Raw genomic sequence first — 8,756 nt, forward strand, 5'->3', positions numbered from 1 at the left:
CTCCCAGATCCCTGACCCCCTTTTGATCCTAGGTATCACCAGAGAGTGCTGTATATTGACATTGATATTCACCACGGCGATGGTGTGGAAGAGGCCTTCTATACCACAGACCGGGTCATGACTGTGTCCTTTCATAAGTATGGAGAGTACTTCCCAGGAACTGGGGACCTACGGGTGAGAACTCCCCTCAGGGGCCAACCAGCTCACCTTCAGCTGCCAGCTCTAACTCTCCGGTCTTATGTCACCAAAAACTACTTCCTGTCTCTTCTGCCATTTAGAACACCATATTCCAGCCTGGGACACCTGCCCACAGTCTCCTTCCTCCCTCATTCTGGAGGAAGGAGATGATGGGACATACAGGGTTGGGAGGGGTAGGGATCGCCTGACTCATGCACTTCCCTCCTGGCCACAGCTGAATTGCAGTACGCTATTCACATGTCCCACGTGGCTTGAATTGTAGTCTAGAAACATCATGTTCTCTCCCCTTGGCTAGGAATCGGGACCCTTATGAACCATCTCAGGGTTTCTCAACATTTTTAGGTTACTTCCCATTTGACCATTTGACTGAAACCCATGGACTCTCTCCCCAGAAAAGTACATGAATTTTGCATCTGATAGCAAATAATTAATAGACACCTCTCCTTAACTATTGCATCCGTGGACCTGTAAGAACCATCAGAAGCTACTTTATCGAACAGTTCTGTTGTTAGCATGAATACAGTGAAACCAGCTGCTTTGTCATGCCAGTAGCCCTTGGGTGAAAAAGTGGCACTATTTTGTGTGGTATGGCAAGCATAAGAGTAACTGAACATTTACTATTTTGAAGAACTCTTTTTCTCCCTTTGCTTCCCCTCCATCCCTCCCCAGAGAGGAGGAGAGGGTGGGTGGGTAGGGGTGGGAGAGCAGGAAAGCTCTCTGAAAAGGATTGTTACGGGTAGGTGTTCTGTGACCCAGTCACCAGCCAGCTCTAACCCAATCCAAAGGTAGGGTCTTTGTGCTGTGGAGTAGGATATTTAATCTCTGGCCCCGTAAACGGTTCTCAGTTTGGGTACAGGCTCAGTGGTATGACAAGAGATGTGAGCTAGATTTGCTGTTGAGGAGAATGGCACTAACCAAGGTGTCCCTGCTCTGCCCCTGGCCCACCTCATGGGCCCAGCTTGTCTCTCTCAGAACCACTGTCTCTTTCTTTAGCCTTCCAGCCCCCAACCTTGAACTTTCTCCTAGCTCCACTTTTCAGTTTTACTTTACTGTCTCCCTTGATTAGGATATTGGTGCTGGCAAAGGCAAGTATTACGCTGTTAACTACCCGCTCCGAGATGGGATCGATGACGAGTCCTATGAGGCTATTTTCAAGCCGGTAAGTAGTTTCTCCACCACCTGGGCTACAAACAGGGCTGGTCTGAGGGAGGGGTAGCAGAGCACCCTCACTGTGTCTCAGGAACCTCTCCCCACTGAGAGGCTAGTTGGGAGATGCGTTTAAACCCTGGATTGCATGCTGTGTGCTCAGTTCTGAAAACAAAATTCATCCAAGTATTTGCTGATGCCCTCTGTGAGTCAGGCCCTCTGTTGGATACAGATATTTAAGACATGGTCTATGGCCTGGACCTCACAGTCTAGGTCCGCAGGGGTGTCCAACCTTTCGGCATCGCTCAGCAGCACTGGAAGAAGAGTTGTCTTGGGCCACACATTAAATACACAACACTAATGAAAACTGAGGAGCAAAAAAAGGGTTTTAAGTAAATTTACAGTTTTGTGTTGGGCCAGATTCAGAGCCATCCTGGGCCGCATGCAGCCTGCAGGCTACAGGTGGGACACCCCTGGTAGGGTGTGGGTGGCCAGCACGCACCCAGCAGTGTGCAGCCAGTGCTGTTTCTGAGGAAGAAGAGAGGAGTGAGAGTCAGACTGCCGCCTGGGCTGGGGAGAGGGCAGTCAGATGATTTCACAGAGGTGGTGACATTTGAGCTAGACTTTGAAAAATGAGGAGTTACCCATGTGAAGAAGGAGGTGGGAGCTAGATGGGGGAGGGGTGCCTTTCGGCAGAAGGAACACTGGTGCCAATATGTAGCTGTATGTAGTCCAGTGTGATGTGTGGGAGGAGTGCTGAAGGGTGTGGGAAATGTATGTTGGTGTCAGTATTTCAAAGGAAGCCTTGAATGTCACTCTGAGGAGTTAAATCTTCACCTGTAAGCACCAGGGAACCATTAATAGAGTAGCCTAATAAAGTCAGCAAACACCAAATGCCTACTGTGTGCCTTGTAGTAAGGATGACAGAAGCCTGACTTACGGTCTCTGTCCTCGGTAACGTTAGATTCTGGTTGTGAGAATGAGTTAGAAAAAGTGAGCTGGTTGCTCCCAACATCAAGCTCAAAGTCTGTAGGACCAGGCGAGTAGGACAGATGCAGCTGAGGGTCAGAAAGACTTACTAGAGGGAGGGACACTGGAACCCAGGCAGTGAAAGAAGGGACTCGGGGAGTTGATGCAGAGCCCATTCTAGGCTCAGTGTTAGTAGACCCAGGGGGCTTTTGGAGATCCTTTCAGACTGGAAAACTGAAATCCAAAATGGGGAAACCAGGACCCCAAGCTGATACTTTTCTTTTATCTACCACCCAGCATGTGAGAGGGTGGCATGGTTGGAGTAGAGGGTGAAGCACAGGAGAAAGTGCTGCGCCTGTTCTTCCTAACCCCTAACATCACATAGCTTTTCTTGAGGCTGGTTGGTGACCAGGATGTGTTGTCCTTTTAGGTCATATCCAAAGTAATGGAGATGTTCCAGCCCAGTGCGGTGGTTTTACAGTGTGGCTCTGACTCCCTGTCGGGGGATCGGTTAGGTTGTTTCAATCTGACCATCAAAGGTGAGGCCAGGTAGTCTGGGGCTGGGTGGGCAGGGTCCTGTTGGGTGCTCCTGTAACCTAGCACCGTCTTCTCCCACCGAAGGACACGCCAAGTGTGTGGAATTTGTGAAGAGCTTTAACCTGCCTATGCTGATGCTGGGAGGAGGTGGCTACACCATTCGTAATGTTGCCCGGTGCTGGACGTATGAAACAGCTGTGGCCCTGGACACAGAGATTCCTAATGGTAATAGTTCCAGGGCCACGTTGCGCTGGGTGGGGCTGGAGCTCACATATCCTCAAGTTCACAACTCCTTTCCTATTGGACATATGACCTCTCCTCTTCCAATACTAGTCATTGATTCTCCTGCCTGTTCTCTTGTGATTGCCAGACCATAACCGTCATTTTTTTCCTGAGTACTTTTTGACCCTGCCCCCTCTCCCTCTTTTGGTGCAAACAGAAGTATCAGTGGTTATTTATAGCTTTGGAATTTCTATTCTGTAGGGTAACTGGGGTAGTAAGGAAGTGCTCCCAGTGTGCATTGCCTAAATTTTTCTAAACCAGGGGCTTGGGCCTTCTCATAGTCACACACACCCCACCCCCGCTGTAGACATTGTAGAATGGCATTAAAAAGGATTACAGTACTATAGGCACTCTTCTCACCCCATCTGGGAGGCATTCTTCCTTTGATAGTTGGGCTGACAAGTCCAGATAAACCTACAAATGCTTTTCTCGGGGTCCCATGGTTCAGCCAGGTCTCAAAACTCTCTTATTCACTATCCCAATTAGAGCTTCCATACAACGACTACTTTGAATACTTTGGACCAGATTTCAAGCTTCACATCAGTCCTTCCAATATGACTAACCAGAACACGAATGAATATCTGGAGAAAATCAAGTGAGTACATCCCCAGGCACCCCTTGATTGAACATTCCAGGCTGTGGTTTGTCCCTAACTAGAGCCCAGCCACCCTCTCTACCATTGGCTATAGACAGCGACTGTTTGAGAACCTGAGAATGCTGCCCCACGCACCTGGGGTCCAAATGCAGGCGATCCCTGAGGATGCCATTCCAGAGGACAGTGGTGATGAGGACGAAGAAGACCCTGACAAGCGCATCTCGAGTAAGACCCAGACCTAGGGTCCTGTACTTCCCACTAAGTAGGCAGCTCTGACTTCCCTCCACTGTTCCTGGTTTCACATTTCTTCCCAAGCTACCCATCTGTTGGGAAACCCAAGTTCCAAGTTCCAGTGCCTATAGGAACAGTTAGGGAGCCTGAGTTCCCTACGCCCTTCTCTTTGTCCCCTTCCTTTGGTGTCTCTTGGAGGACACAAACAGGGAAGCACTGGGCACAGACCCAGAGATAAGAATCTCCTGCTCTCTCAGTGTTTCCCATTGCTTCCCAGTCTGTTCCTCTGACAAACGAATTGCCTGTGAGGAAGAGTTCTCCGACTCTGATGAGGAGGGGGAAGGTGGTCGGAAGAACTCTTCCAACTTCAAAAAAGCCAAGAGAGTCAAAACAGAAGATGAAAAAGAGAAAGACCCAGAAGAGAAGAAAGGTGGGTTTGGGCTGAGCCAGGACTTGGGTCTTGAGCCTCAGGCCCTGGAGGGTGATGAATCTATGTAGGGCATTGGGAGGAGGGAGCCGACTTGGGCCCTGCCGGCTCCTATGGGGCTCTTCCTCAGCTCCTTGGGCCTTTCAGTTGCACCCAGAAGTGGCAGGGCTTACAAAAGAATGAAATCCAATTCGTCATCTCCACTGGCTTATTGAGCCCTGCCAGGCTCCAGAGCCAGGGACATGCCTGGGCTCCCTGTGGTCAGGAGCGTGGCTCTCACATACCACCCAAGCCCTTTTCCTGGCACTTCACTCCAGTTTCCCAGGGGGCTGCCTCCTCCCACCAGGTTCAGACTCTAGCAGGTTGGGAAACCGGTCAGACCTGTTTGTTCTCACTGGGCTCACTGGGTGGACCTGGGATGGGCTTTTCTCTTTTTTTATGTCCAGTGAGCTGTACTGTGGGGAAGGGGTTTCTGGGAAAGGAGTCTTTCCAAAGGGGCTGTCCTTGGCTATCCTTGCACTTTTATGTTCCAGAAGTCACAGAAGAAGAGAAAACCAAGGAGGACAAACAAGAAGCCAAAGGGTGAGGAAGGAGCTGTCTGTCGGCCATCTCCCTGGCATTGGTGCACCAGCCCCTTTGTCCCACTACACTGAGAGGGAAGGCACAGGGACAGCTGGTTTAGTTTACAAAGGCCTCTTTCAGGGACCGGTCTATCTCTGCAGTTCTAGGCAGAGCTAGGAAGCCCCGGCCCTCAGCAGTCACCTGAGCAGCCGGGGTCCTGTGAAAGTCATTGTACCCACACTTCTGCTTCAAGGCCTCTGGAGTGGGTTATCTCATACCAGTCTCTGCTCTTTCCACAGGGTCAAAGAGGAGGTCAAGGTGGCCTGAGCAGATCTCTCGTTTTGGCTTCTTGCAAAGTCCCCACCTTTCTCCTGCAGCCCCTCAGATTTTATATTTTCTATTTCTGTGTATTTATATAAAAATATATTAAATATAAATATCCCCAGGGACCTGACAGGAACCAGGGCCCCAAGCACAGGGCACATGTGCTGGGTGAGTTCTTCTAATAGCTGCTTTGCCAGCTCTCCCCAATTCTTAATTTTGAACCATAAAGGGTGCTGGTTCTGGATGGAAGGCATTCTGTTCTCTTAAACATCCATAGGACAAAATTCCTGAAATGCCAAATTTCTGCTCAGTAGCTTTGGAAAGATGCCCTTTATTGAGCATTCTAGAAGGGGTGGCTGGGTCTTCCGGGACTCCCTGTTCTTTACAGGCTCCTTAAGGTAACACCAGCCATCTTTAGATTTGTATGGTCTCATACCTTCCCCACTTGCCCCAAGTGAGCCAAGAAACTCACACTGCCTGACCTGTGTTCCCCCTCCCTCCCCCGTTCTGCAGGTGGAGATGGGTAGTTTCATTTTTGAGATACTTTCTTTTTTTTGTGAGTCTTTGTAATAAAATGGTACATTTCTATACCGCTCTGAGCTCATCTAGCAGTATTCCTGGGTTGATTCTGTCTCTACTTCCCTGTCCTCTCGGGGTCCATAAGGATATGGGCAACCCCCAGCAACAGAACTCCACCAACTCACCTGTCTACTTTGCATCCCACCCTCAAGGTTTGAGGTTAACCATTCTTCTCACCCCTCCCCCGGAAGAGACCACACATTAAAAAGCACCACTAAAGGGACAACATTTATTCCTTTTCCAAATGTTACAGTAAAACCAGGTGGAAGAAAATGGTTTTAGAAGTTAGAAAAAAAAAGTACAAATCTGGGGTTTGGCCATTAAAAGTTATTTACAACAATGGGAGGGGGGAAAAGACAACAAGAAGTTGTTTCACATTACAGACCTCCCCCCACCCCAAAGCCTAATACTTGCTTACCGAGTCAAAAAAGACAACGCTGATTCACAAGCTGGAGGTTTGAACTTGAGTAAGACAATTATAAAAACCTAGACAGGGGCAGTGGCCTCCCCTAGCCCAGGTGCCACTTAGGCACAGCACAAGAGACTAAAAACTCAACAGGGGGAAGGCTGGACACAGGCACCCCACATCTGGCTCAGGGATTTGGGGAGTAAACAAAACCTACTTGGAAAAGAATTGGGAAAAACCAGCAATTGCCTTCTGCAGGGGTGGGGCCAGGGAAAGAGGTGGGGCCAGGGACAGGAGCATTTCACGTCACTAACCTAACTTTGGGAAACAGGGAAGGGACCATCTTCAACTGGCCTTGAGAAGAAGACCAGGTGGATGATGGGAGAATCCACAGGAGGGAAGGAAAGGTGGAAAGGGATCGATCGTGGCTGGGAGGGGGCAACAGCCCCTTCCTTTCTGGGCACAGGAAGGCAGCCAGGGCACCAGGTCCAGGCAGTGACCTCACAAGGACAGCACAGTTTTTGCAGCTTAGAGATCACCCACCTGCCCCCACCTAGCTACTCATTCTGCTCGCTGGCAGGTGTTGGGCCACTCTCCGGCCCGGAGGGAGTGGACAGCTCTGCAGCCTGGGGCCCTGCCTCCTCTTCTGTGTCTCCTGCCTTGGAGGCAGTGCTAGCCTCTGCCCCCTTGGCCTGGGGTTCCTGGCTCTCCGGGATGGCAACAGCCTTCCCTTCCTGGGCAGTGCCTTCCTCGCTGCAGGCACCGATCTCCCCCTGCTCCTGCTCTTCCTCTGTGGGTGAGGAAGCAGATGATTCACCCCCACCCTCCTTCCGATTTCTCTTGAAGGACAGGCCACTCAATTTGAAAGGCTTCTTGAAAGAGAATTTCTTCTTCTTCTTGGGGGTCTCCTTGGGGGGTACATCCCCCTTGGCTTCAGCTCCCTGGCTTGGGGGTGCTGGCTCGATGGTATCACCAGTGGCCCCGGTTGCCTCCTCTGTTCCGTTCACAGGGGGCGACTCCCCTTCACCCTTGGGGGATAAGTCTCCATTGCTTTTCACGTGGCCATTCTCCTGCAGGGCAGAGGAGACAGTAAGGGTCAGGACTCTACACACCCCGCCCCCCCAGCCTGCCTCTGACCCCTTCCAGACAATGAGGACCCTATTCATTCTACTGCAACCGAGTCTGATTGTAGCCTCACCCCACACCCCGGATCCCGTCAAACATCTATCTCCCTCCTCCTGCCCTTCCAGGGGCGCTGGGGCCAAGAACGGAGGCCGCGGCCAGCAGGAGGCGCTAGGGTCCTGTGGCCCCCCACCCACCTCCCCCCGGGGCGCGCTCTCTATTCCGCGCAGACCCACAGGCGGCCGCGGAGCCTGGGCTAGCTGGTGAGCCCTGCCTGCCGAGATTGGGCGGGAAGCCGCCCCGGGGCGCTGTTCTCTGCACCTGGACGGCCTATTTCCCCGGCTTCCTTCTTTGTGTAAACGGCCCACCCACCACAGGCTCTTCCCACGTCTCGGCTACCCCCTGAAAAAAAGGCCGTGGGCCACAGAGGTCTGGGATGCGGGTGGAGTGCTCAGAGGGGAGGGTACCCGCCCCGCGGCCCCTGGGCGCCCCCTTGGCGCGGCCCTTTGTTCCCCGCGCGGCCCTCGGGGCGGCCCGGGGGCAGCGCCGGGGGCCAGGGCGGCGAACAAAGAAGGCGGCGGGCCCGGCCGGCGCCCCCTCCCCGCCCCTCCCCTCGCTTCACCCGCGGGGGCTGCGGCGCGGAGAACAAAGGGACCGGGCGGGGGAGGGGGTTGCCGCGTGTCCCGGGCCGGACAAAGCGCGCGGCCCCGGCCCAGGGCCCCAGAAGGGGCAAGGTACGAGAAGAGGGGGCCAGGGCGGGCCGTGCCCAGCGCACCCACCTGTCCGTTGGCCTTAGTGGGGGAAGCGCCTGCTGCCTCCTCGGCGGTCACGTCGCCCCGGGGAGCCTTGGAGCTCTGGCTGCCCATGATGGGGGGGTCTGCTGGGGGGCGCCCGGAGCCACCCCGGGCTCGCGCCGCAGGGGGTGGTTCGGCAGGGTCGGCCTGGCGGGCGAAGGGGTGGGGCTCGCGCCTGAGGGGGAGGGGTATCGGGGGAAATCGAGCTGCACCCCCACTCCGTGCCCGACCCAACAACTGCACCAGCCGCCGATCTGCTCCGCGCCAGAATGCCGCCCGCTGCCCGCCGAGCCAACTATATATGTGCGCCCCGAGCTTGGGGCGGGGCCGGGCATTTAAATGAGCGCCCAATCGAGGGGCGGGGGCGGGCTCAGGTCGCGCGCCCCACTTGTGCAGTGGGCGTCGCAGGCGGTCTGGTCCCCCCAGCCCACACGGCAGGTGGGGTCTTGTGTGGGAAGGGGAGAGGCGGGTTCTTCGGCGAACGGGACAGAGGAGTGCTCCTAGAGGAAAGGGGAGAGAGCAATCATTATCTCCTCCCACCGCCCACCTCTCAGCGAGCTTCCCCAGCACCTGGAGTGGCCCCCC

At 53.8% G+C, this 8,756-nt stretch overlaps 2 protein-coding genes across 3 annotated transcripts in view; one reads left to right on the forward strand and one right to left on the reverse strand.

Moving 5' to 3' along the window:
- The window catches only part of HDAC1 (histone deacetylase 1), a 32,657-nt gene extending 26,797 nt beyond the window's left edge, over window positions 1–5,860 (forward strand). For both annotated transcript variants that reach the window (XM_024554521.3, XM_045190785.2), the window contains exons 6-14: window positions 33–174; window positions 1,265–1,357; window positions 2,744–2,852; window positions 2,935–3,075; window positions 3,619–3,727; window positions 3,822–3,952; window positions 4,236–4,388; window positions 4,919–4,967; window positions 5,246–5,860. In XM_024554521.3, coding sequence (XP_024410289.1) covers window positions 33–174; window positions 1,265–1,357; window positions 2,744–2,852; window positions 2,935–3,075; window positions 3,619–3,727; window positions 3,822–3,952; window positions 4,236–4,388; window positions 4,919–4,967; window positions 5,246–5,273 — 955 coding nt within the window. In that variant the 3' untranslated portion in view covers window positions 5,274–5,860. The remainder of the gene's footprint in view (window positions 1–32; window positions 175–1,264; window positions 1,358–2,743; window positions 2,853–2,934; window positions 3,076–3,618; window positions 3,728–3,821; window positions 3,953–4,235; window positions 4,389–4,918; window positions 4,968–5,245) is intronic.
- A 204-nt stretch (window positions 5,861–6,064) lies between these two features.
- Window positions 6,065–8,454, reverse strand: MARCKSL1 (MARCKS like 1). Its single transcript, XM_024554777.4, has 2 exons — window positions 8,157–8,454; window positions 6,065–7,325 (listed from the first exon to the last, which is right to left on the reverse strand). Exons 1-2 carry the CDS (start codon window positions 8,241–8,243, stop codon window positions 6,813–6,815), a joined length of 600 nt encoding a protein of 199 aa, XP_024410545.1. The 5' UTR covers window positions 8,244–8,454; the 3' UTR covers window positions 6,065–6,812.
- Window positions 8,455–8,756: the final 302 nt, after the last annotated feature.

Source organism: Desmodus rotundus, chromosome 3 (assembly GCF_022682495.2).
Source record: "Desmodus rotundus isolate HL8 chromosome 3, HLdesRot8A.1, whole genome shotgun sequence".
Classification (NCBI taxonomy): Eukaryota; Metazoa; Chordata; class Mammalia; order Chiroptera; family Phyllostomidae; genus Desmodus; species Desmodus rotundus.